The 24,737-nt window shown below is 41.1% G+C and overlaps 2 protein-coding genes across 2 annotated transcripts; both read right to left on the bottom strand.

Annotated features, from left to right (window-relative positions):
* Positions 1-7,387: 7,387 nt before the first annotated feature.
* RB195_022496 (uncharacterized protein) lies at positions 7,388-15,880 on the bottom strand (the record flags this gene model as incomplete). Its single annotated transcript, XM_064209635.1, has 6 exons — positions 7,388-7,689; positions 7,744-7,823; positions 8,259-8,375; positions 8,588-8,684; positions 8,761-8,845; positions 15,797-15,880. The coding sequence occupies 6 exons, from the start codon at positions 15,878-15,880 to the stop codon at positions 7,388-7,390; spliced, it is 765 nt and encodes a 254-aa protein (XP_064065516.1).
* An 825-nt stretch (positions 15,881-16,705) lies between these two features.
* Positions 16,706-24,723, bottom strand: RB195_022495 (uncharacterized protein; the record flags this gene model as incomplete). Its single annotated transcript, XM_064209634.1, has 4 exons — positions 16,706-16,829; positions 20,887-20,974; positions 24,269-24,389; positions 24,604-24,723. The coding sequence occupies 4 exons, from the start codon at positions 24,721-24,723 to the stop codon at positions 16,706-16,708; spliced, it is 453 nt and encodes a 150-aa protein (XP_064065515.1).
* Between the last annotated feature and the right edge of the window lie 14 nt (positions 24,724-24,737).

Genomic DNA, 24,737 nt, shown 5'->3' with positions numbered 1-24,737 from the left:
ACATATGATGTGGGGTACCAAAATGCTCCAAATAACCTCCTGATTACGGATGTAATGAACATTTTGTCCAATTTCGAGAAATAAGCGGAAATCCTATGAACACCCCTTCCTTCCATGGAGATGTATCCGCGGGATATGCCATTGGAAGGATTGCGGAGGTGTGAAAGTAATTAACGGGGTTTGAGGAAACTTTGCCCGTTTTCAGGCAACACATTTGTCAAAAGTAAATTCTCGAAGTGTATTTGAAATCAGCAGCTCATTTACTTTCGAATGGTACTTTCAAAATTTAATTTTGCCCACTTCTAAGAATTCCGACGGTTTGCGACGGATTAATCCGTCGGCGACGGATTTTGGGACACAAGTTAGTAGCGGTGTTGTACACTTCGATGAGTTTTGAAATTTTGTCTGTGGTCAGTCGTGGTACATCCTTTTGAAAGCCCTGCTTTCTCTCCTTTCTAAATAGCAGCATGCTGGTATTGGACATGTCGCTCAACGATAACCATTGGATCAGGACAGCAAGCGATTGGATTCCATGCGATAATAAAGGCATCACTCCACGAATCTGGGGTGGTGCGAGTTCCAGGTGGGTTATGCCCATACAGAGTCGTAGATTATGGAAAGGAGGGTGATTCCGTCCATTTCTTTTTGATTGCCGTAAAAAACGGCCAGGAAGATACGGCTTCGAGCGTTCCGACGCGCTATTTTCTACAACGAGTTCGATTGGAGCACGCCAGCCTTATGCATGCGCCGCATCTTCCAGGCCATTTTTTACGGCAATTAGGAAGAAATGGACGGAATCACCCTCCTCTCCATAATCTATGACCAAGTATAGGCAGAATCCGTCCGAAACCCGTACCACCTCAGATTCGTGGGGTGATGCCTTTAAACACACTGTATGGATATTGCGGTTGCACTGGTCAGATTTCTTAACGAGGTCCTTTGCAGAAATGTTTGATGCTCTTCGAGTCTCTCGCAGAAGGAGAAGTCACAGAGAAACTCCACGCGATCGAGACAAATGGAGGTATTTTACTGGTGCCAGCAAGAGCAATTCGGAAAACAACAGAAGTCCATGTGACCCAGGTGATTTGTTTTTCCGGTGAGTCTGATACATATGTGGTTAGAAACATGTCCTTGTTAGTTTCATTTGTATTCTTACGGATGTGGTCACACATTTTTTTTTATATGTGTTTCTACGTCTACCATTCTTCTGATTTCTTAGCTTTGTCCATTGTCACTTTGTTGATAATACATAAAGGGGAAGGAGGATGTGGGATAATTTAATTCAAATTTCTTTCATTCCATTAAAGTCTTCTCTGTGTTCAAAGAAACAGGACTCGTTTTTATTGTTTGTTCCAGTGTGTTTGCGTTTCATTCGAATTTGACGAAAGTTTGGACTATCAGCGAAACCATCACGCTTAGTTGAAAGTCATTAGTTTGTACAGCAAAAAGAAGGAGTCACACATAACGATTTATATTACAAGTGGTGTGGTGGCTGATTTCTTATACTTCCATACTGCTGCGTGTATATTTAGAATAAAGGAGATTGAACAGTGACTTATGATGTTCTGAGTTCAGTAATTACCGTGAACAATATCCAACAAAACCAACATTGTTTGAATCTCGAGAGCACTGCTCAGCTACACATCAAGGACTTTCACCACAAAACCTCAAATATGAAAGTCGTTCAGCTTTAAGCAACTCGTGATCGAACGACTCAAAACAACAGTATTATTTGGATATGTATAAATCAGAAAAAGGGAAACAAACCCCATGTGAGGCCTCCACTCTTCGCCGCTCTTTTTATATCAGACAAGCACTGAGTAAGTTGATCTACAAGCTCATCAAGAAGTCCAGACTTGTGCACTTTGTTCCAGAAGGACACAGGCTCTGAAATTTGTGCAACAGTTCAATCATCCTGAGTTTAAATAATTGAAGCTCACATACGAACTTTGCTCTTTAGAAACTCCCTAAGAACATACAATCGCGCAGGACTTTTCCTGCGCGAATGTATGTTCTTAGGGAGTTTCTAAAGAAGAAATTATGTTTTTGTTCTGACGAAATGTGGAGAAAAATCGTTTCGCGTTCATGCAGACAAACTTTTTTGTATGATATTTTAAAGAAGGTTGTGCGCTTTTGGATCATCTTTTCTCACAAGTTACATAAATGGTTGAGAAACATATCTAGATTTATATGCGCAAATTTTTCAAAGTTCCTATTTGTCGACGTTATGAGTTTTATTTCCGTCCAACGCTACTGGATCAACCTTTTCCTAAGCTTGTGTTCCCGAAAAATAAAACAAGGAAGACTTCCTACTTTGTTAGGAAGGCAACAGAATGGGACTTAATAAGGAAAGCAACAAAACAGATTGCAACTTGTTGATAGTCGAATTTAAGCAACAGCCAAGATTGTTAACAAAATTTATTACGGCTAACGTTTCGGCTTTGTCGCCTTCGTCAGAGCCTGGAAAGTAAGAGCATTTGCAATATATCCTCTCAAATGTTTCATCCAGAACAAATCATCATCCTCTAGGATATTACACCCGGAAACAAAAACCAAAAAAGCCCAAATCGTTGTGCCTACCTTAGTAGCCGCGTTGCCGTGATGTTAGCGGATATCCGCGTGGTGCTATCGCTCCGCTGATACTAATTAGGATGCGACCAGCATATGACCCCGTAGATCAAACTCGGTCCAGAAGGTCCAAAAATGGATAGAAAGGAAGAGTGCTTAGCCGTGACCAACGAGCTGGCTCTGTATCAAGACCTTTGCGGGTTTGATCTACGGGGTCATATGCGGGTCGCATCCTAATTAGTATCAGCGGAGCGATAGCACACGCGGATATCCGCTAACATCACGGCAACGCGGCTACTAAGGTAGGCACAACGATTTGGGCTTTTTTGGTTTTTGTTTCCGGGTGTAATATCCTAGGGGATGATGACTTGTTCTGGATGAGGCATTTGAGAGGATATATTGCAAATGTTCTTACTTTCCAGGCTCTGACGAAGGCGACAACGCCGAAACGTTAGCCGTAATAAATTTTGTTAACAATCTTGGCTGTTGCTTAAATTCGACTATCAACAAGTTGCCATCTCTATGCCAAGATTCAAGGAAAGTCGAACTTTCGCAACAAAACAGAGTTGGCCAGAATTAAAAAATACGTTCAAACTTCTCTTTGCTGTCCCGCCGATATATAAAAGATTAAAAAACAAAATAAGGAGGAACAATACGAAGAAAAGGAAATCAAGGACTTTCAACTCCTACGCATGTTTGAAATTCTTTGTTATACTATCTATCAAAAACATAGCTCTGACAATTTCAGGTTTATGAAGTAAAAAGCAAAAGGGGCTGGTGTACCGCAATTGGTAAGAAGCGCGGTTGTAGCTGTATTGTCCTTTCTTCGAAACCCCATTCCGATCAACGAAACCCTTCATCCCTCCGTGGTCGATAAATTACTACCAGACTTGTCCGGGAAGATAAAACACTGGCATGACACATCGGCTGGCCCCACAAGCCATTGTAAGGTTGCACGCGCGTTCATAAACATCAAACGATTCTGAATTGAAGTTCAACACGTGGGTACATCCTTGTAAGGATCGATCAACGCCGTACATTCTTTGTCCTTTATTCTTTAAGCACAGCATACCACGAAAGGTAAGGGAACCCGCGGGAAGAGTTAGAGATGGGGTCACAGATTACGGGATCCTGGGTGGTTCCGCTCATCGTTCTCTAATAGTCATAAAAAGTGGAGTGGCTACCACTGGAGAGAAGGTATCACGGATCCTCGATCGCTCGCACCTGGATGCGGCGCGTGCTCAAAGATGGTGCGTTGGCATTGAAAATGTCGTAAGAAACGGCTTCTTCCACGCAGTTTTTTAAATGACGATCAAAAGGCAACCTTTAGGGGCCACGTGGTCACACAAAACATGGTCTTATAGCAAATGTTATATCGCAGTCTATGAGCAATTTTCTTCTTCACCTGTTCATGTACCTACTTTTTCAGTCTTTTTCTAAATTCTCTATTGTTTTTATAAAGAAAATGAACAGAAAGCGGGACTTAGTGATTATGAACTATCCCTAACCAAATCTACAAAGAAAGTACATTGAACAAAACTACCTGAATCAAGATTCACAGATGCGCCGTTTTATACAAATGATAGGTTCAAGTTCTTGTTCTTTGGAAGAATGGTGAGAAATGGTCATTCAATACTTTTACGTAACAATTGAAATTCATCTTTTTGCCAAATATTATCATTTATTGTTTATTGAAATCAAACATCATCGCCTCTTCTGATGAGAAGGCTCCCTAGTTCATTTGAGCTCCTCTTCGTCGCTGAAAACTATGTTTGGCAATACTTCCTAGCGAATCATTCTGCACCGCTAGTGCAGTTTGACGTCCGCATGATGGCTCGCGTATCTCTTCTTGTTAAAAGTTTTGGATGGCTGGAAGATTCTTTTATTTGTATAAGCTACAATGGAGTGAGCAAATCAAAGCTTTTTGCCTAGAGATAGAGGGCGAGTGTAGTGTAGCAGTTATAGGATCCGCTTCCTGCACGATTGATCGAAGGTTCGAATCCGCCCTTAGTGCTCACCCAGCCTTTCTTCTCCTTTAGGTCGATAAATTGGTACCAGACTTGTTTGGGAGGATAAAAACATTGACTTGACACATCGGCTAGCCACCGCGAATCATTGTACAAGCCATTTACACGTTCATAAACCTCAAATGATTCTGGATTGAAGTGAACGTGGGGGCGCATCCCAAACGGATTGATTAACCCCAGACACTTTATCCTTTATTTACAGAGATAGGGTTCACAGAAGTTGATTCTTCATTAGATGCAGTCCAATAATGCTTACACCGTACTCTTAAACTTATTATGATTCTCGCACTTTTCTTTGAAATGTCTTCGTGAGGAAAGAAGACCGTGCGACAAACCACTAGGTGTGTTTTCGTAGCACAGAAAATTATAAAAAATCTAATGGATCAGTCTTTGCCTAAAATGAACCTTAAATGTATGAAAAGGGATGCGACAGCCCCAGTAAGCAATAGTTTATTGAAGTCAGGAAGAAGGAACGCAGAAAACCACAGATTGAATGCGCACTTGCTAAGCGATTCCGTGCGACAACACCGTCGATAGCTTGAAATGACCCTAGAGTCAGCCTATTTATCGCTTCAGATTCTATAAATTGGCTAAGAGGATAAAAACACAGACTTGAATCATCGACTAGGCTCGCAAGTTAATGTATAGTCTAGACACGCGTTCCTAAACCTCAAACAACTCTGAATTGGAGGGAGCGTCGTATCCCAAGCGGATTAACGCTGGACATTTTGCCCGTGATCTTTATCCCACGGATGATTTATCCCATCCCATCTTCTTCGATTCGGTTAGTTGAGAGCACTCGATGTGCGTTTTCACGAGATTAAATGCATTCCAAGCTAACTCACGATTGTGTGGACATACGCTGAGGCACAGCAAACAAAAGTACAATAGAATTGTTCAGCCATGTCCAATAGTTGAAGTCAGCTGGACTCCATTCCCCGAGTTAACTTGGGTTTCAGCGCAGGTCAATTCAGTGGATTCACAATGTTGCTTTGTTTCGCATTCAACTTTCTATTCTCCATTTACTGAGGCAATACGTAGCTTTCCTACTAACCGCCTGAGATCCTTCTGAGATGAGAACCGGGAAAGGGAATAGTATTCCTTGGTAATATAGGCTTACTAAAACGAAGATATGACCTTGTTCGAAATTTTAGAATCTATGCTTGACAATGCGAAAATGGGGATTGAGTGAAAGGAAAGGCTAACCATGAAGGAGACGATGTTCGCGAAAAATTGGTAGGTTTATGATCCACTTCTTATGCTGAACGAAACAATAAATCCGAATACTCCTACTACCCGGTTAAAAAATCAACGTGATGAAAGGAGACTTTAGAGTCGATCTTAAGGAAGAGTCCGGTAACCGAAGGTGTAGGTAAGAAGGCGAAAGTCTATGTCAACCAAAATGCCCACCATTGTTAATGCATTGCCTACGTTTCAGAAACCGGGACGAGTGTGGAAAAAAGTCAGCAAACGATTCACCGGGATAGTGATACAAGAAGTAACCGCTGCATGCAAATGAAAGAGGGAATTTGAGGCTCCAAACTGTGACAAAGATGGGACATCAGGAACGATATCATATTGGTGAGAAAAGTAAGATTAGGACAAAGAGCGTTTCAACGACAACTGTTGGACTATACAAGTGTCTGTACTAGGAGGTATAAAACAAATAAAGAGAAGGTCAAAAACTCGTTATGCAATTTCCCTAATCCCTATCATGCTCTTTTTTCCCATCATGCTCTTTGTTCTTGGAAGTTCTTCCTTCACATCATTCGAGCAAACAGAAGTCACTCGGCAACCCTCACACCCGACAGGAATAACAAGAGTGTTTGCTATTTCGTATTATAAAAATTCAAAGTATTGTATTCAAAGTATTCAGAGTATTGCCACAGACTTGTTTAGCTATTTCGCGGAATTACTCCCAAAATTTGTTAGCTATTGCTGTTTGTTGCCTATGCTTTGAAAATGAATTATCTCTTATTATAATCACCCATTTTCTGGAACTCATGAAAAATTGCATCTTCTATCATTTATATGTTTGATTGCTGTGAGAACTTTATCTACACTAATTAGTAGTTATAATAAAACGTGCTGTATTGGAAGAAAACATCATGTCCACGGTGAAGGTGTGTTGCCCCTCTTCACACAGAACCACAACCTCCTCGGAGCTGTTTTCTTCTTATTTTCCATACATAGGTACAATTCCTCTTCCGTAAAATAGTCTATGAATATGGATACGTGGTTTGATTATATACTTTTCCATCAGTTTATCGTTGGTTTTGCATTTAGGACACCTCTGAGAGTCTCAGTTTGTGGTGACTGGATTTCTCTTCCGTTCCTTAGTGTGAATGTGTGTGTTTAGCGTTTTTTGTAGTCGGATGAAGTCGAATCAAACGGATTCCTTAACATTGCAACTACAACAGTTGCCAGTCGCGTACATATATTATATTATATATATATATATATATTTGGACAAAAAATATGACAAATGAAAGCCCTACAAACTAAAATCTTAAAGGCGCTATAGAAGCACAAGAAACGAAAAAAAATAATGGAAAAGGACTTTGCTATGCCGATATAGTCATTCTCGCAAAAGATTATACGAAAAAGGAAAGAAACAGCCATGGTAAACAAAAAGAAAAGAGCTCATAAGAGATTGGGCTCCTAAGGTCGCACTCGGTGGACAGGGATCAGTGCCCACCCTCACTGAGAAGAACCCGATACAACACCGTTTATCCTGACTGTGTACAGTTTTTGATCTAGCAGTGGCTTAGCATTACGCCATCTTCAAAAGGTCATGTCCTTAAAAAGTCGTGGGCTTTTGTTTCTGAAGGACATTTAACGTCATTACCTGTAAGCATGAGTAGTAGAATTTGTTCAGTCGTGGGAGTAGTTGCACTATCAAAAGTAACTAGTGAGTCGTCCACGTCTACAATCTCTTCAGTGCAAGCATGAAGATTTGCGTTAAAGGGAGATAACGGAAGAGATGAAAAGTTGTTATCGTTGGTAAATTGAATGTAGTTATTGTTGGTGCTATTTTCATTTCTGTTCCTCAGTACTCTACCCAATTGGATGAGATGCGAAATCGAAGCTGCATCTGTAAAAAAATTACGATGTAGGGAACTATTTTTGAAGTAATAGGTAGGCGTACCGAGATTGTAACTGTTTAGAATACGAGAGTTGCATAACTGTGAAATTTGAGCAGTTGCTTTCTCCGCTTGAATATTGTTCCTGGAATTAGAAGTGTACTGCCTCAGGATCTCCGCTATTTCAGATCAAGGAATCAAACCATCAGCCAGAAATTAGTCAAAAAAAGTTGGATCAGTATCCGTTAGATGGCTCACTAAATCTAAAAGGTTTTTAATCATCATTTTTCTAGCTAAGGCTAAGCTGACAGTTTGAGAAGAGTTTTGTGACTTAAAAACGATTGTCAGCTATTAGCAAAGTATAACCATTGCGGTTCACTTCTCATTGAAAAACTTCTCAGAGAAAGTGAGAAGCGCGGAAATGTGCAACGTATCCGGCAACTGTGCAAACACGTCATCTCAATTATGATGCAATTTTGAAAGAGACACGAAGTAGGACGTTTCGTCTGCAATTTTGAACTCATTATTACTGTTTATCCCTATTTACTGTGGTGAATCAAGTAGAAGATTAACCCCATACCTCCTGTCCTTATCGCCTTCCTTTTCCTTGTGGGTGATGTAGTTCCTGCTTTGACATTTTGCAGAGCAAAACTGACTATGGTTGTAAAAGTCGAAAGAGCGCATTTCCATGAGCGATCTTAATGCACCTGTACTATTTGTACGGCACTTTGTACCTGATACAGCATAGATAGGATAGAACAATATTTGAATAAGTTGAGCAAAAGACAATTTACAAAGATGATAGTGATGACTTTCTTCCGGTTTAATGTACGAATGTGACTATCTGTGGCAACCTTTTGCATGTGTTGATATGATAGTTCCTGTTAACGTTGATACAGTTTCTCTCACCTCAGATTCGACTTTCCTATTCGGATACTACCTTTCCAATCCTTCTGTTTATCTTTGTTTGCACGTACTGTGAACTCTTTTGGACTTATCATTTCTCCTAAAGTGTCTTCTCTCGCCCTTTAACAAATCAGATGAAGTGAACACAAATTGATTAGATGTTTGAACATGCACACCTTCATATTCAATGCACGACTGGTGGATTCCAGGACAGAGAAAGAGTTCTATGTGCATCTTCGCAACCAACGATCCACATATCACCTGCGCAGAATGAGTCAGTTAAAATGGATGTACGAAAAAACTTTATGTGTTAGGAAAATGGGAACATAATTTTTCGATGGAAGATTAACACTAACTAGGAAGTGCAAAATTTTAAGGACATAGAACAGGTACATACAAAAGGTACATACAATAACTTCACGGCATGCTACATTACATCTAACCCTTCATGCGAAACCAACAGTTTCGTGGCTAATCCCACAACTCCGATACTTGATCGGTAATGCAGGAGACTATCCAATTTCTGAGAACAGCATGCAGTGAACCACAAATTCAAGCGATTGAAATTTGTTTCAATTTACATTTGTTGAGTTCAATATATACAATGTAAGTGCGGAGTATTTGCAGTAAGTGTTGTTATCTTTGAAGAAATAAATTCTATGGAGTTCCCAAACTCCACATGTCTACTTGCTGCGAATAGCGGTTCAGTGCTTCGATGTGAAGATAAAACAATTCTGGGAAACGAAGCAATGGTCTCCTAACTTCTGCAAGAAAAAAAAAACTCCCGACGTTCTATTACGTTCATCTACCTCTGAACAACTTTTAGACCCTTGAACGAAGAGAATATAAGAGGAGGTGTGTATCAGGCTAATATCATCCTAGTTATTGTCGCGAAATAATGAGGATGACTCCAGGGTCACTGTACCATGTAATACATCCAGCCGTTCGTTCTTGCCACTCGCAGTTCTTCGTCATGGTCCATCAAACTGTTAGTCTAGCACATTTTAGTTCACCAATCGTTCACGTGTCGTCTTCCCATTAACGTCTATTATAGGAATGTTACCATGTGCGCTTTCCATAAAACGTATCATGTTCATGTTCGATCCTCAATTCTCTTGCTGCTGCCGTGACAGCGCCTCCAATCTTTCCTTCATTCTTCTTGGCAGTAGGTTATCTCTCCCACATCCTTGTCTGTGTAGTTGCGTTGTAGGCCACCGCCAACGTGCTGCGGATTGTCGTCAACAAACCAACCACCAGACTCAACACCCATAGGTGGAAATGATGAATCACGACTCTTCAACGTCTTGAGAACTTTACGAATGGCCATTCGGGTTGTAACTCGCTCGTATGTAGAGGAACGTCTGTGCTCTGTCCCAGAAGGTTGCAGCACCAAATGACTTATTGAGCAAGGTGCTGAAATCCACTAGAAACTGGCATTCGGCCAGTGAACAACGACGAACTAACCAGTGTACAAGTTGCAGTTACTTTACAGTTAGCAAGTTAGCAAGTTGCATCAGAATTACATTTCCAGCTATATGTTGTGTTCTAAAATATTGAAAAATGTAAATATCAGATATCTTACCAAGAATGAACAATTCTTAACATCTTAACTTAACAGCGAAAAACATGTGAATAAATCCAGTGCAGTAAAACCTGAATAAAAAACCTAAAATGTAGCATTCTCCGTAATGAAAACAGCTTGCCCATCTCGTAATTAGCAGTACTGATTGTAGCAGCGAGCGTGAGTCGTTTCTTACGTCAACAGGGTCTTTCTCGGCAAGTTCACAAGGTTATAGATGGTATATTCATATGGTATAGAAATTATCTGAATGGTAAAAAAAAAACATTGCTTTATTCACGCCATATCACTTTCACAATCCCTTTTAAAAAAGAAAACGAATTGCAAACCACATCAAAATACATCTCTTTCCGGAACGTTTTTTTTTTCAAAAATGCAAAAGCTTGGAATTACTCCTTTTGGCACGAAACAATGGAGGCAGCTATGGGAGGCGCCTTGTGTGTTAATGAGAGCATACCACGAATCTGACGTGGTAGGAGCGGGAAAAGCTAGAGATGGGGTTGTAGATTAACGGATCCAGCATAGTTCCGCCCATCTTCCCTAATCTTCGTAAAAAAAAAGCGGCGTAGAAGATGCACGCGCTGCATCCCTCACCTTCATCTTCCATAATCAATACCGTGCGAGCGGTCAGGAGCCATCCTGTTCTCCTCGACAGGCTATTCAAGTAAAACCACTAGAGAGGCATGTGAGAAAACCGGGGCGTGTGCAAGGCGGCACGTTCTAACCTATCTTGTAGGAACAAACCGCGTTCTTACGTCGCTTCTCAGGACGATTAGGGAGGAATGAGCCGAACCACGCCGGATTCCACAATCTACAACTCCATCTCTAGCTTTTCCTGCAGATCATATCACCACGTAAGATCCGTGGCATGCTGCTTTCAAAGACAGCATACCACGAATCTGGGGTGGTACGGATTTCAGGTGGAGTATCCGTATACGGGGTCGTAGATTATGGGGACCGGGGTGCTTCCGCTCATCATTCCCTGAATCACTGCAAACAGCGGTCCCTGAATGCTGTTTTGTACGATGCCTCCTATTGCAGCGCGCCACGCTTGCACACGTGGCGTCCCTTACTGCCTATCGGGGCAGCCCGAATTGATTTTCGACGAATCGCAGGCGGAGGCGGTGCAAAGGGTGGAACGTTGCAATAAATGGCGTCGTACAAAACAGCATTTTGTACGACGCCATTTAGGAGGCGGCTGTTTGCAGTGATGCAGGGAGAGATGAGCGGAAGTACCCCAGTCTCCATAATCTACGACCCCGTATACGGATACTCCACCTGAAATCCGCACCACCTCAGATTCGGTGTATGCTGCCTTTAAAGGGGTGAGCGCGATGCGATGATATGAGACTGGATTCTAGAACAAAGGGCTTATCTCCACTGCAGCAATGCCCAACTCTGAAGCGTACAACATTCCTATCAATGTGATGGTGCGAATCAAAATCTAAAATCTAATCTAATCGGATTATGTTGAGCTTTGGTTAAATACGTAACTTTTGGTGTACTCTTGGATTATGCCTCAAACTCCATCTTTGTAGAGTTGAATCCTCAAGGCAACTGTGGTGTACAGTGAGATTTCCTGAATTTGAAGCCATCGACAGAATACTACCACTCTAAAATACATAGACGAAGTGTCGCATACACAAGTCTGATTATTACCTGCACTTGGTGATGCTGTTTCCACTAAACGCAGCCATTCTTTACAGGATACACAATGAAAACGCATGCGCCATATAACTTGCACTGTTCTTACATAACGCAAACCTTCCAAACATTGGGAAGAGGTGCTGTCGTGCATCACATCTCCAGAGCCCATACCTTACATTTCATATATCAAATGTAATGGGGGCGTCAAATCATTGGAAACAATCATCACAACGTAGATTGCCGGCTAGCGTCGAGTGAACTTTAACAAGCCGCTATTTCCAGGGTTCTGCGTCGTCTGAATCCACTGCTTGCTGCATTGCAGGAAACAATCATCAGAGTTCGTATCTAATTGGTCCAAAACTACACCGTTTGCGAATATGCTGATGAGAAGGGATTATTAGACTGTGAGATAGCTGTGAGGAACGATTACAACAATCTGGTGTGGAGGAATTTCGCTGAATGTCGCCAAGATGTGCTATTTACGACTATGAGAGGACTTGAGCTTTAAATCATAAGTACTCATGCAGTTATCGGAACCGATGAAGACTATAAAAGAGACGCTTTTTACGACACTTGAACTCAGTATGTTGATGTTCATGATACCGGGAAAACAGGCAGCAATTGCCGATATTGATGCAAAGATAGGACTTGAACGATCCGATGTGCTTAGAAAATGATAATATTCCACGAAGCAAAAATCGAGCAACGTGTGGTAGACCTCTGCGAGCACAACAACTTCATTATTGCTTGCATACCGTGAAGGAATCGCCGACGTCATCAACTTACGCTGCAATAGTCAACTTTTTAGTGCATTAAGAGCAGCGCAAGCAAAAGATGCCAACTCTTCAATATCAGCTCGATTACGTTTTGACAAGGAACATTCCCTCACTGGAAATCCGAAGATCCAGGTCTGTCTGAGACGTTACGTTCGAGTCCAGTGCCCAGTTTGTACCGACTAAAGACAGAACATCACAAAACTGACGTGGTTGGGAATCCTGGGGGAAATTATAGAGTTTAGGGTGTAGGTTATGAGTATAGGGCGGGTGTAGCGCTGTTGGTAGGAGGTTCCGCTGTGACTGCACGATCGATTGATAGTCCGAAACCGTCCTTGTGCCAACTAGGCCCTTCATCCCTACGGGGTCGACAAATTGGTGCAGGATTTGTCTGCGAGGACAAAAACACTGACTTGGCACATCAGCTTACCCGAAAGCCATTGTATAAGCTGCTGGTGCGTTCCTAAACCTCAATTCCGAATTGAAATTAATGCGTTGGCGCATCCCAATTGATTAACGTCAGACACTTTATCCTATCCTTTATCCTCTATTACGAGTGTGGCGCACCCAATTCCCACTTGCTTCTACGATGTACGTCAATACCAACTCACCTGTACACGCTCCGGAACCCAAGCAGCCCATTCAGTGGTTTCGGAGCCAGTATACCAGAAATCTGACCTAGTGAACGAAACCGCTGGAAAAGCTGAGATGGAAAAAAGTTGGCTGTAGATTGCGGGATCAGCGGTGGTACCACTCATTTCTAAATAATCGTTGCAAAAAAACGGAGTGAAAGACTCCGATTTTCACGACGATTTCAGTTGCATTGCGCCACCGTTGTACACGAGCCTCGAAAAGCGCTCAAGTGCCCCTTTTCTTCCTAGCACTCTTATGATTATTGCTCTTCGGTGTGAGCGTTTTATATTTTAAACAACTGCGCAATCAAAAGTCGAAGTAACTTCCTTGTACTAGTTAATTTTAAAACCTAATCGAATGGAATCGAAGAAACAATGGAGTGAAGAAAGTCTCATTTAAAGAAAATATTGGTTCAGAGAAACGGAATTACATTGGCTTTCCATTGCAAAAGAAAAACTCCCACATACTACGAGTAGAAACCAGGAGATGCTACAAATTATATTTCTTCCCTTATTCATAAAAAGAATAAAGTGGTAGCGGAAGTAGCGAAAGAAACCTTTGAATTTCTATGGAAATCTTCATTTAGTTTATATGTCTGTGATTAATCGTAGAGAAAGGTTTTTATTGGCCCAAAGTCATACCACGAGTGGGTTGACGCACGCTGTAAGCACTTACAATCTTGAAACCGAAGAAAATATCCATAAATAATTTTTTTGGGACTCCTATTTCACTCACTCTGCATCGCTGTCATCTTTGCGCTAATTGCCAGCGTAAGGGCTTCCATTGCAATGATGTATTTGTGCCAAAGAAGCGGTTTCGTCCTGCATAAACCAAGAAATAAACCTATATGGGACCTTTATGGCAAGTACCAGTTAAGAACTATAAGTCAGGAGAAGGGCACATTAGCGCACTTTGAGCTAGTTCTGCGCCACCTCACGATGTGTCCGCGTTTTCATTTCTCTCTTTTTTACTCACACTCTCTGCTCACGTAATGTACAAAGGTATGTGTGTATCTTAAGATCATTGCCGCAGATTTGATTCTTCCACTCGGTTTGGTTCTCCAGTGCCACTGTCGCAGGGGAATATACAACACTATGCATCGACAGTTAGTGACGGTGTGGTCCCGTATGGCACCTATGCCCAGTCTTAACCTGCCTAAATTCGAAATTTCGGAACAATTCGTATTTCATTGGATTCTTCTCTTCGATTATTTGAAAGCTGACACATTGTTTAGAAGGGAAAGAAACACCTCCAATTATTCACCTAAACGGCAACAGGAGCAACCTAATGTAGCCGAAGGTCATAGATGAAAAACTGTTCAAGGACTCAAGCTTCCAAATTTCATCAAAAACACTGAAGAATCCTTGAATGCACCTATATGAAATTGTTGATACATCATTTTTTCTGATTTGTGCGATTTTGACTGCTGTGTATAGTAATGATTCTTTACTTTGAACCTTCGTTGCTAGAAAAGAATGCAGCGAAACGCTACCGAAGTTGGTAGAAATAAGAAGAAAAACAGAAAAAAAGAGCAGCGCAAAATTCTAAACTTCTACTTTCCACTTTTTTCTTGGATTTTTTCTCCACTTTGCATCTTCGTTAATCTACAAAACAGTCCAAATTGAAAGATCCCAAAGTGAACTACTGGAACACATAGTACACTTTAGTTTACAAGCCTGTTTTTTCTTTGGATAGATTTTCTTGCCCTCCTAGCACGGTCTCATAGCTTTCCATCACCTTTGCCAGAAGATGAAACTTTCGGCTGGATTATATGCCCTATTCCAAAAAATAACTCATTAATCCACCAAAAAAGAGATTGCCATCGCATTCAAAGTTGAATGATGTCGTTTTCAAAGCGATTGCTGTCGATCAAAAGAGAGGAAGCAAAGGATCAACGTGATATTGCACTGCGACAAAACATTGAGACGATTCCGGTTCCACTAACATTGAATGTTCGTGCACACTACGAGAATAGCACAACAAACAAGAATCTCTCGCAAAAACAAATACCGGTCACATTGAGCACTAGAATCGTCGTGCATCGCTAAAGCACTCCAATATATTGGCATAAATTATTGACCATTACTGTAAACTTCTCAAGAAAAGCATAGGAATGAGAAGAGAGAACCATCTTTTTTGAAGTAAACACGGTCAATCAAGAGATCATTAAAAGAGTATAGGTTTTCTTATAAATAAAGGGATAACCGAACAATATAGAATGATTTAACTGATTTCCTTGAGCTGTAGCCAAGATTGGTATCGATCTTTATTAAACAGCGGCTAACGTTTCGGCGATATCGCCTTCGTCAGAGCCTGGAAAACTCAAAGCCATTAGTGACCTATCCCCTCAAGCGCCTCATCACCCTACAGAAAGCACTCAGTTAAAACTACGTTTCAACATGCCGAGATTCAAAGACAGTCGAACATGGGCAATATAGAATGACTTGTTAGTTCTCTGAGAACAGTTCAGACGCTATCGATTATTCGTTTTAATATATGTAAATTGTTAATGAAGAAGGCCTGCGAGAACAATACGTGTATAAAAGCAACAAAAAGAACCAGGAAATAGGTAGGGCTCACTTGTATGATTTTGCCATACATATTGGTGGTGCCCTCTTCTGTTGATGTTTCCGCTGCCAGCACTTCAAACGATTGACGTTTCATGTCTTCTGACATCTAAGAATAATATAATCGTAGAAAAAAATGAATGAAGTAGTGATGAAGACAAATTGGAGAACTTAATTGCAGAATACATGAGAAGATGACCTCCAAGTCCTCCCTACTTGAATCCTCGTCATTGGAAGTGTATTTATGTTTTCTTGTTATGCCAACATGGCTTAGGTGAAACTTCATTATTGGCCTGACGTTACAAACTCAAAGACCTCGAACTATTTTCTGGCCTTCGATAAAGACAAACTCGTTTTTATCGAAGGCCAGAAAATAGTTCGAGGTCTTTGAAGCCATGCATAACCTACTAAACTCCTCCTCTCTTCTTGCCAAGCCTCGATATTGTTCTGAGTACAATTTCGAATGAAGGATCGCAGTACATAAAATTCACCCAAAAACTCGAACCAAAAGGTGGTTGGCTGCTTTATTTAAATGCTCAAATAAAACTGCACAATTCTTTCACAAACTGAAGTTCGACAACACCATTAGGGCCCGTCAGGAAAAATGAGAAGCATGATGGAAATTAGTTTGAAACGATATAAGCGCACGAGAAAGAAATATCTGCTAGGAAGGCATTGGAAGCATTCTGGATTTCCGTCAGGAATTCAACCATGAATAACAAAAATGAGTGTTTATAAATTACCAATGACTCTATGTCCTTCGCAACACTATGTGAGCAACAAGAATGTCCCACGTGCAGTTTTTTAACGTTATCCAGACATCACTACTTAAGGACACTGCACAGTGCGTAGATATCATTCGCTTTGGTGACAATCTACAAGAACGCAGTGATTCACCAGCCCCGCTAGTCGGTGTGACTGGTCAGTTTGTTTTCTCTTTGAAGGTCTTGCATGGTGTACTTGGAACAATATCGAGGCTAGCTAAGGAGAGAGGAGGGGTTTGAAGGGACATGCATGACATCAAAGACTTCGATCCATTCTCAGCCCTTTGATAAAGACCAGTTTTTCAAAACGTCAGGCAAGTGATAAAGTTTCACCTAAACCTCCTTTGCATAACAAGAAAACACAAATACATATGACAAGATAATCTCGCATTTGAATAGCAGTTGGTTGGCTATCAATGGAAGAAACCTCACTAATTCAAAGTGACAATTTCCACATTGCCAGTACCATAAGGTGACGTTATAGTGACTTTTACTCTTGATACTTATACCTATATTCTGGACCCAGGCCGGATCACTACTGATCCTTCAGTTCTAAGCAAGGAAAAGGATGTTAAAGAACTGAACATGCGTGAAACAGAATGTTGGGGCCACAACCATATTAGCTAATGCTGAGATTAAAAGGCGTGTGACGCCGAGGAGGAGAGTTTTTGTGATATTTACAGAACGTTGCAATTCACTGAGTGTTCCATTTGCCAGCTGACCGTCAGCCGCTTCGTGACCGACCGCCCCTCACGCAATATGCTGGTCCTCTCCACTCACCGCACTCCTTCACCTCCTATCATTATAGTCGTCTCGAAAATGGCCACCTGACAGGCTTCGCCGTCTCTCACACTACCAGGTTACCGTGCAGTGAATTAACTACGTGTGCTGAAAAACAGGATTCGCCATTTCGTGTAGATGTACACATTGTCCGCTACCTGTAATTGATGGCAGTTGATTTGCGACCGATGTCAAGAGTGCAGGCTCATAAGTATTACAAAAAGAGCAGAAAAAATTAGATCATATCAGCATCAGAATAACAGTAACTAGCTACAAGCGACTAAATGCACAGAAATCATCTACCTGAATCTGTTACTTCGCTCAACTAATGACCAGTTGAAACGAAAAAGATTACTTAAGTTGCGGTCAAAACGCAGCTTCGTAATTGATAGATTCTTGTTTTCAGTTATGAGAAAAGAAACCGGCATCCATTGCCTTATAAATGCGAGATTAACGTCATTGATTCGCTGCTCTAAACATTAGTATCCATTTTCTCCAATGAACTTATTGCCTTTAAATATCATCTGTTTTTGTAATCGTATATTGGGAGGATGAGATGCTTACATTTCCCAAACCATTTTGCCATCTTGTTACTTCAGTATGTATCCCAGACCTATGTAGATGGGAGACATGAAATCTGAAAAAGAACATTGTTCATATACACCAGAGATGTTCGTTGAAGAAATTTGAAGAACACCGCAGAACAAAACGATAGCGAGATCAGTGGCAATTTCTCCACTAAACAACTTAAAACCTATACAAATGAATCGCCTGGGCAGTCTTGATTGCCTCAAGCAAATTTGAAGGGCAAAAGGAAGTTACAACAATAACGATTTTTAGCGGAAATGTAATTTCTTTTTCTTCCTAAAATGTTGGCACGAAACTCTGCTATTCTCAGTTCCCAAGCGGTAGATGAGGATGAAGGAAGGTTGGACCTTTGTTGAGGATCCGTATAACCAGGTGTTTACTCACATTAACGTCTGACAAAACTTATACGAAAGTGATACGCCGCATAAGGGGCAGCCGATGTACCAGCTTAAAGGGAGGCCGAAGCCAAGCTGCCGGTGACAAGGACGTGGTTTGATTACACCAGGCGACGGACATCGACAGGAAAGATGACCAGGTCTAAGAAGGATATTAATTTCGCAGCCAAAAATGTAGGCTCCACCTGCAGTATCGAACACTAAGAATCATCGTCCGAGAACTCTCACCTTACCAAATATCCATTGCAGCCCTCTTAAAGGTAGCATACCACTAGTCTGACGTGGTGAGGAAATCTGCGGGAAAAACTAGGGATGAGGTTGTAGATTGTGGGTTCCAGGGCGTTTCCGCTCATCTCTGCGTGATCGTCGTGAGAAACGGCGTGAAAACTACTTTGGTTCCTACGAGTTACCTTAGAACGTGCCTCTATGTACACGTTCCGGTCTCCTCAGCAGCCTATTCATTGGCTTTAAATAGGCTGCTGAGAAGACATCACCTATCTTTGACCGCACGCATTTGGATGCGGTGTGTGCACAAGGGCGGCACGTTGCAACGTCTCGTCAAACGGCGTCAATCGTCTCAACAAACGGCGTCTTCCATGCCGTTTTTTTTTTTTTGCGACGATTAGGGAAATATGAGCGGAACCACACCGGATCCTACAGTCTCCAACCCCGACTCTAGTTTTTCCCATGGATTCCTTCAGCACGTCATATTTGTGGTATGCTGCCTTTAAGGTTGCGACGCACTGGATCAGGCATCATGGATGTTACCGTTTCCAATAGCAAGAAAACAGACAAGATTAGCGGAAAACTGACCATAATGTTTTTATAGGAAGAAAAGCATTCTAGAAGTCTTCGCATATATATATATATATATATATATATATATATATATATATATATATATATGCGCCAACAGAAGTTAATGCAAATGAAAAATGAATTTTATGCGAACATTTTCTACAATGTTCTGGGTTTGGATTGGTTTGGTTTCCGAAACTGACCGACTTAACATCCGCAAATGATGTGGATAAAGAAGAGAACACGATTATTAAAACCATATACGAATCTACGAATTTTTGAAGAAAGTCTAGAGTTACTGGACGAACATAAACTAGCAAAATTGGCTGCACGGTATAAGAAGAAGAACCAGATGAGAATTTCTCAACAGGGAACACAAAGAACGATCTCCATAGCACACAAAAAACACGAAGAAAGAAGGCGAAAAAATAAGGAAAGAAAGAGAAGAAAAAGAAAGAAAGAAAAGAATTCTCACTTACTACACTTCTTCCTTCGTGTTTTTCATTGAGCTGAGCATACTATACACCAGCGCTGTACACAGGGTTATGCGTGGTAATGGGACACAACCATGTCGAATATGAACACCCCCTCCGATACATTGTGTCTTACGCCTCTGGGCTGAAAAGACTAAGAATCAGTAGGGGACGCTGGACACCTAGATGTTTATGAGTAATTTTGTTAATTCATAAATCTGTTAATTTATCGTTTTGCGATAATAAGCTCCTGATATTTGATTCCACGGCATCAGTGTGCACTCAAATACGACAGTTTGACCTCGCAGGCAGAGTCAAGCGTGTGTTGAGAAGTTCTCACCAGAGGGTCGTAAGAGGGGTGTCGGAGCAGGAGGGGTCGTAAAATTGGAAAAAAAAAACAAAGTAGAGGTCGGTAAACTAGGAAAAAATGAAGGAATCAAAGAGAAAAGGAAGATGGGGTTGCCGAATTTAAATCAACACATATCAAGAGGTACAAAATCTAGTGTAATTCAGGTAAACAAGGTTCAGTAGAGATAAAGAAATGAAAACAGTTTTTTTTTTCAGATCTGGTGCTCATAAATATGATTTGAATAAACGATTGAAGAAGACTTGCGATTGCGGTAGAAGAAGACTATTGTAGCATAAACAGTTAAGTTGAAAAGAGGGTACCCAAACCACAAAATGATTTTTGAAAAATCTATTCTTCACAATTCTGGTAATGAAACTACTGCACTTTTTGAGTCAGTCTTGAAGATGGACGACTTAGCATTTTTTTTTTTTGCTGCTCTAACTTATGCTTCATGACGTTGGAGTCACTTCGGTGGCACGAACCGTGCAAAATCATATGTCGTCGTACGTGCACGGCGGTAAGGGAGTCCAGATTACCTGAACAAAAAGTAAAGCCTTCAGAAAGGAGAAAGAAGAAGCTCGTAGACAAAGGAAACGTACCAGTGGCAATAGCATTTTTTCTAAAATATCAAGATTTCTATAAACAAGCATCTCGGTTACTTTTGAATTAGCACAACAATTCTCTTGTCTTGAATAAATGTGATGCATAATAAATAACGTGATAGTGTTGTGGAGGTGATAAAATGGAAAACCAATTATTTTAAATGCATTTAATTACCTAAAACTTTTGATCCTTTCAAAAAATCGACTTGTTGTCAAACTCATCATGTTTAAGCACTACAAAATTGTGTGTTACTAATTTATGTGAAAGAAATGAAACCAACCAGAGGTGACTTCGTATTGAGTACTAAAAGGCCATAAGAGGTTATCTTCATAGCTTGCACAGTGCTTCGGTACTCTTCCGCTACAGACAGTTCAATGTATTGAAGATGCGCAGTTGTACGGAAACGTAGCGTCGAAAATTCGCTTAGGAACGGATGACAAACTTGACAAAAGAGATCTTCAGATGCTAACAGAAGTGTAAGAGCACTAAGTAAAAGTAGAAGCATAGCTGCAATGAAAAGCAACTACGATGGCTCAAGTTGGTATGTGTAGTGCAGATAAAGTGCATAATGTGTGACCTTTCACTATCGACCGCTTATTTATGGGCGATTACAAAGAATTCGATAAGGACATCTGGTAATTGGCCATTACATCCTCTGTTGAAATAATGGCTAATGCTGATGATTCACCGTAATTGGATGGCTGCTATAATGCTGCCAAAGGTGCTATTTTTGCATTTAACGTAAAAGAATTTAAAGAGCACATTTATCATTGGACGGTGACGATTTTCTTACTTTCAGTCGGAAAAACAATTCTGATGCTGTTACTGCGCGAAAAAAAAACATCTACAGGCGCAATTGGGGATAAAATTAGTGCAAAGTAGGCTCCACGAGTTTCTTAATATCGACGCTCAAAGTGAATTTCATGCAGAAATGTTGGTTGTGATCTGTAGAGTGGGATTTCTTCTTTATTCGTACAAGGTTTGGTGCTTCTACCTTTCCTAGTCCTATTGAGAACTAGTTGGGAAAACTCCCTTGCCTGCCTTTGCCTCGAATTTTCGAGTTTTTCTCAACTAGCTATTGAGAGAACCGGAACACTTACAGAGACCAAAGTTTAAAGTCAAAGGTTTTCCTTGATGTTCTAACAAAATATGGCAACGAATTTTCCAGCGGCGCTGCCGTGTTCTCGCAACGGGAAAAGAGATCTCAGATTTTCGACAACGCGTCAAAATCTGTTTGACCTCAAACAAAGTTCAGTAACTCAGCTCATAGTTTAGAAAGATGAATTCGGTTTGAAGTTTATTGTAGACGAAGATTTTTGCTTTAGTAATTTGCCCTTACTTTTTTACAGGTAGTTTTTGATTTTTAAGAAAGCTAGTTGAGAAAAAGTTGAGAAAAATGCTAAATTTCTTAACTTTTTCTCAACTACCTTTCAAAAAAAAAACCAGAGGGTTCCCGAAAAAGAAATTTTAGCCGTTTCATAGCGCAAATCTTCCTCTACAGAACGCGGTGACCCCTATCTTCCTTCTCTCTTCATTAGTGCGTTATTCATGTTTATTTCAAGCTAACAAAATCCGACCACTCCAGCAGTAATTTCCAATTAAGGCCTGGCTCTAATCGCTAAAATAACCTCTACATAACACTAGTCTAAATAACACGGCGAACAGTGCTCCAAATAGAATTTTAAAAACTGCCGGTGGAATGTTCTTCTCAGTGATTTTTTCGGTTTTGCAAAAATCTAGATTCCGACGGGGATCGAACTATTCATCGTCTGCAATCACTGCCAATAAGTGTGATTGTGTGCAAGAAGCAGAAAATAATGAGAAAATGCTTTTAGAATGCGATCTGCGTCCGTATTAGCTCTTTTTTCATTTTGCAGAAACGGAAAAATTCCGGGAATCGGCGGGGATCGAACTCTTATCCTTTCATTCCCATTGTCGATGAGTAAAATTGTTTGTAAATAATAGGAAGTAGTGTGGAAATTGTTTTAAAACGTGTACTCCTTCTTTTCCAGCTGTTTTCTTTTTGTTTCGCAAAAATAATGGTTCCGGCGGGGATCGAACTAGTCATCGTCTGCAATCACTGTCAATAAGTGTGATTGTGTGCAAGAAGCAGAAAATAATGAGAAAATGCTTTTAGAATGCGATCTGCGTCGGTATTAGCTCTTTTTTCATTTTGCAGAAACGGAAAAATTCCGGGAATCGGCGGGGATCGAACTCTTATCCTTTCATTCCCATTGTCGATGAGTAAAATTGTTTGTAAATAATAGGAAGTAGTGTGGAAATTGTTTTAAAACGTGTACTCCTTCCTTTTCAGCTGTTTTTTTTTTTGTTTCGCAAAAATAATGGTTCCGGCGGGGATCGAACCTTTGATCATCTCTTTGTCAATGTCAAACAGTACAGCTGTGTTGCCGAATACACATTTAGAGCTCACTTATCTTTTAAAATTCTATGTCTACATATATACTGACTCACTTCTAATTCTTGCAATAACGTCTACCTCGCACTAATCCGAGCAAATATACCTGGAGGATATTTTTGGTGAGTATCCAATGTGGTATGGGTGACGGCTTTCCGGTAGCATCTTCGACAATCTGACCGCCTACTGGTTAGTTTTTCTTTATCATCCTGGCACATCCTTTAATCTTCTCGCCTAATGATAATCATTTATTGGATCCATTTATGCACTATTTGCTGTATTTACAGATGTATCACTGTTGTGTCCTTGCTCGAGTTGTGAAGATGGTTTATCGGACCGGGGTTGGACAGAGTGACGGAGTAATGGATATTGAAGGTCGGATAAAGGAATTTATATAATCCTTTGAGGCTATAGTTTATCTGTATAACTCGGAATGGTCGGATTTTGACGTAATTTGTTCAGTGGGGGTTCTCGATGACGCTGATCATAGTCGTATGCGACCGGTTGAGTATGGGTGCATGGGGAGGCGGATGGAGGATGCCCTCAGGGCACCTTGTTGTTCCCGAATTCGGAGCGTTAGGAATGCGGTGCGAACCAGGGCACTGGGATTTTCGATGACGCCGATCACAGCTGTATGCGACCAGTTGAGTATGGGTGCATGGAAAGACGGATAGAAGTTACCCTCAGGACACCTTGTTGTACCTTAGACAGGGCAGTGGGGGTTCTTGACGACGCTGATCACGCGTATAGCTGCCCGATGGAGAAACGATCGGATTGAGACATGCCGGAAGATCCCTTTAGGACATATCCACTTTTTTCAACACTAAATTTTGTGCGACTGGACGTAAACATTGCGCGCCGACATTGTTACCAAAAATATGTGCAGTAGCCTGAGGATACCCACTCAAACAGACATGTCTCGTGTTGGATGAGTCAAGGGATCGTAGCTGTTTCTCACAAAGTAACAACAAGTTTTTTTTTCAAGCGCTTCATTATTCAAATCTTCATCCTCTCCTTATCGTTGCACACGGCGTACACGGTTCGTGAGCGCTAAGAGCTACTGAGCTCAGTTCATTGTAACCGTAGCGTTTGATTGGAAGAAAAGCAGCCGTAAGCGCGTAAAAAACCGAGAGACGTGAAGAGATCACGAATGCGTGTGTGCCTTTGTGCCTGTGTGTTTGTGTGTCTGTTTGTGCAAGACGTGAATTGTTGCTTACGATGTGAAAAAATAAACGGGTAATGTTTATTTTTAATTTATCATTCTTCATGTTCAGATTTATTTAAAAAATTTATCACGTTCTGCAGACTTTCGCGCATACATCTTGCCAGCAACACAGATAAGGGCGGGAAATCGGAAAGAGTAGGAAAGTGTAGCAATGTTCCAGCTCTGTACTCGGCATCTATCGGTTGCCGTGAACTCGTTCCGATTGTCTGCCGTTTCTGGAAAACGAAAACATGTTGAAATATGTGCATCCTACAATCTCTGCAAACCTTTTCACCACCACCCACCATACACACACACACACACACACACACACACACACACACACACACACACACACACACACACACACACACACACACACACACACACACACACACACACACACACACACACACACAACCGGGATGTGATACGAGTAACGCAACTTACCACAGGGTACACTTTGTCATTATGTCCAACGTAGGCGAGGCAACAGCTGTAGCGCTGTTTCGACGATACGGGCAGGCGAGGACCGAGCAGTAATACAGCTGGGTGACGATGGCGATCCATACGTTTCAGGATTA

Source organism: Necator americanus, chromosome X (genome assembly GCF_031761385.1).
Source record: "Necator americanus strain Aroian chromosome X, whole genome shotgun sequence".
NCBI lineage: Eukaryota > Metazoa > Nematoda > Chromadorea > Rhabditida > Ancylostomatidae > Necator > Necator americanus.
This window is presented reverse-complemented; position numbering and strand designations above follow the sequence as displayed.